Source organism: Chiloscyllium plagiosum, chromosome 4 (assembly GCF_004010195.1).
Source record: "Chiloscyllium plagiosum isolate BGI_BamShark_2017 chromosome 4, ASM401019v2, whole genome shotgun sequence".
Classification (NCBI taxonomy): domain Eukaryota; kingdom Metazoa; phylum Chordata; class Chondrichthyes; order Orectolobiformes; family Hemiscylliidae; genus Chiloscyllium; species Chiloscyllium plagiosum.
Genome location: NC_057713.1, coordinates 74475941 through 74478658, shown reverse-complemented (window position 1 = coordinate 74478658; position 2718 = coordinate 74475941). Strand labels below are relative to the sequence as shown.

At 43.2% G+C, this 2718-nt stretch overlaps 1 protein-coding gene across 1 annotated transcript in view; it reads left to right on the top strand.

Annotated features, from left to right (window-relative positions):
- The first annotated feature begins 227 nt into the window (after positions 1–227).
- Positions 228–2718, top strand: part of dipk1c (divergent protein kinase domain 1C) — a 51420-nt gene continuing 48929 nt past the window's right edge. The window contains exon 1 of the mRNA XM_043688446.1: positions 228–588. Within this exon, the coding sequence (XP_043544381.1) occupies positions 400–588 (189 nt within the window). The 5' untranslated portion in view covers positions 228–399. The remainder of the gene's footprint in view (positions 589–2718) is intronic.

Genomic DNA, 2718 nt, shown 5'->3' with positions numbered 1-2718 from the left:
TGGCACTCGGGGTTGGGGGAAGGTGGGGGGAGTAAAAATGCGGAAGTACGTGATTTAAATGCAAAAGCAATCTGGGAACCTCCAGGAGAAATGAAAGTCTTGGGGGATAAACGTGAGCGGGGCCGGTGGGAGGATTTGCTGCGTCTCTTGTCTGTCTTTCGGGGCTGTCACACTGATGTGGTGTGTGGGTGGCATCTCGCAGGCGATGTATGGGAAGGGCTCTCTCCACTCAGATTGCTTGTGACTGTAATATTGCAGCTTCACTGGGACGTTCAGAGACTTGTGGCTATCTGAAGGCTGGCCCAGAGAGATGTCGGGTCTATTGGAAAGCAGCTCGGTCAGGACACCGAGCTCTCCCCCACTCGGTTCAGGGGGCTGAAGGCTGAAGGTGCTGGAGCCATGCCTGCAGTTATCTGGATTCCTGGTTTTAGGCAGTTTCGAGCGAAATTGCTCAGGAAACCTGTTTTCCTCTGCTTTCTCCTGTGGATCGGTTGCTGGCTGCTTTTGAACGCGTCAATCTTCATCCGCAGGAGTCTTTTCGCGGAATACTGCACTGATCAGAGGAGTAAAGGGATCCTCCGTACACTGGTAAAAAAAACTTTCACAATATAATGGGTGAAACAGATGTGCAGAAACTAATTGCTGCAGTAACCATTGATGCGGGAATGTCTGGACTTCGCCCATCAGGAGGATGCAATTTTACAAATGAACAGAAGCCTATTCTTTACTCTACACTTTATCGGTTAATCGTTCTATCCTAAGAGAAGTGTGTTACATGAAAAATAAGTAAAACTTTCCCAAAATATTCCGAAATTTAGGCGTCATTGCATAACAAAGCCCTCGGATTCCCTTGATGTTGTATGTCGGCCAGGATTTGATGCTCCAAGTCTATTTATTCAGTTTTTTTTAATCGGGGAAGTGGGAGAGAGGTAGTTTTAAATCGGATAATTATGTAAGACCATCAGGTATCAAAATAAGTAATCATTAATACATTATTAGGCGCCTCCAAGTTGCATGATAAGTTCTGTTCATTTTTTTGAGTAACAGGGAGTTCTCACAATGTCTACGAAAAGCTGGGAAACAGACAAGAGGGATGCAGCAGCTTTATTTGGAGTCCGCGTTGTAACCTAATTTAAAGTGAGCGATTAATAAATGACTCTGATTGTGGTTATTTGCATAAATCTGCATCTTTGAAAAGTTACTAAATCAGTGCAATTTATCCCTATTCAAAAAAAAGTTACTAAAATATTATACAGGCTTAAAAGTCTTTTAGTTTCTATTTGAAGATAAATTACGCTGCTGCAACCGGGGCCCCTTTCTGACAGCGAGCGGTGCCTCTGCTGCGGACTGTCTGTGAGGAGGTGATTCAGAGGGTAACTAATGATACCTCCTCAACCCCACCCGTCCCGGCAAAGGATGAGCATCGACACCGAATCAAACTTCAGTTCATAAACTTTCAAGTTGCTTGTACACACCGTCACCGCAGCGAAGTAATTTTAACCTTTTCTTTGTTATTTATCGCCACCCACCTAACAATTTGATTTCTATCCCTTGTAATCGCAGAACAAGCAGTGGAGGGAAACTGGAGAAGCCTCTGCACCAAGCTCCTTACAAGTCACCCAGAAATACATTTGCCTTTAATAGTTAAATAAAGTCTGCCCCGAGGAAAATTATATTTAGCGAGATCGGTAGTTTAGAATAGCGTTTGAAGCTTAAAACAAATCACTCCCCCCACCCCACCCCCTCATTGAAACGGGATCGGATTTGTGTTTGGTTTAATTTTCGAAATATTATTCACCAAATGTCCAAACAAATTCCACTGATTGCCTTACTGGCTACTAGTAGCCACTGATTTAGGTCGACACATTGAGATAGGATTGTACTTTCTGGCAGAATTAGGAGCAGGATAATGCTATTCAACCCCTACGGACTGTTCTGCCATTCAGTAAGATCAAAGGTAAAGGTAGAGGTAAAGTCTCCCTTGCCCTACCTGAACATAAGGCTACTCTCTCAACAGAGAGAGAGAGAAATAACTGGTGATCACTTAACCTGAGGGCAACCATGCCTCAGGCAAGGGGAGATGTTGTAACCTCAACCTGGGCAGCAATTGAACCCACCTATTGGATTCACTCTGCTTCCCAACACTGAGCTAACAATCACCCTATGCCCTGAGCACCATATTCCTGTCTCCAGTAACCACTGATTCTCTTGTTCATATTGAATCTCTGTCTCCCTTAAAAATATTCAATGGCGCGCCTCCACCTCCTCGCTGGTAAGAGAATTCCAAAGACTCAAGACCCTCTGATAGAAGTGAGATACCCCATATTTTAAAACCAGCTCCCCGAGTTCTAGCCTCTCCTGCAAAAAGGAATATCCTGGAGATTATTCTAATTGAATTACTAAACCTCCATTAGCTGGATTCAGAGACTGCACCAATTGTAGATTACATTTTCCAGCCTGTGGCAGTGTCACTCTTTGCAGTTGTCCTGTAAGTAAAGTGTTCAACTAAAGATGGCCTAATTCCTGTTGCATAAATGAATTGAGTTGAATTTTGTAGTTGGCGTTCTCATGTCAAATAAGATTATTTCAATGATCAACAGTAAGACAGACTATTCCTATCTTCCAGCATGTGCTGTTTGTAAATTTGGTCATTGAGAATCATAGTATCATAATTGAACTGACAGTAATGAGTACTTATGGAAGTCACAGTTGAATACT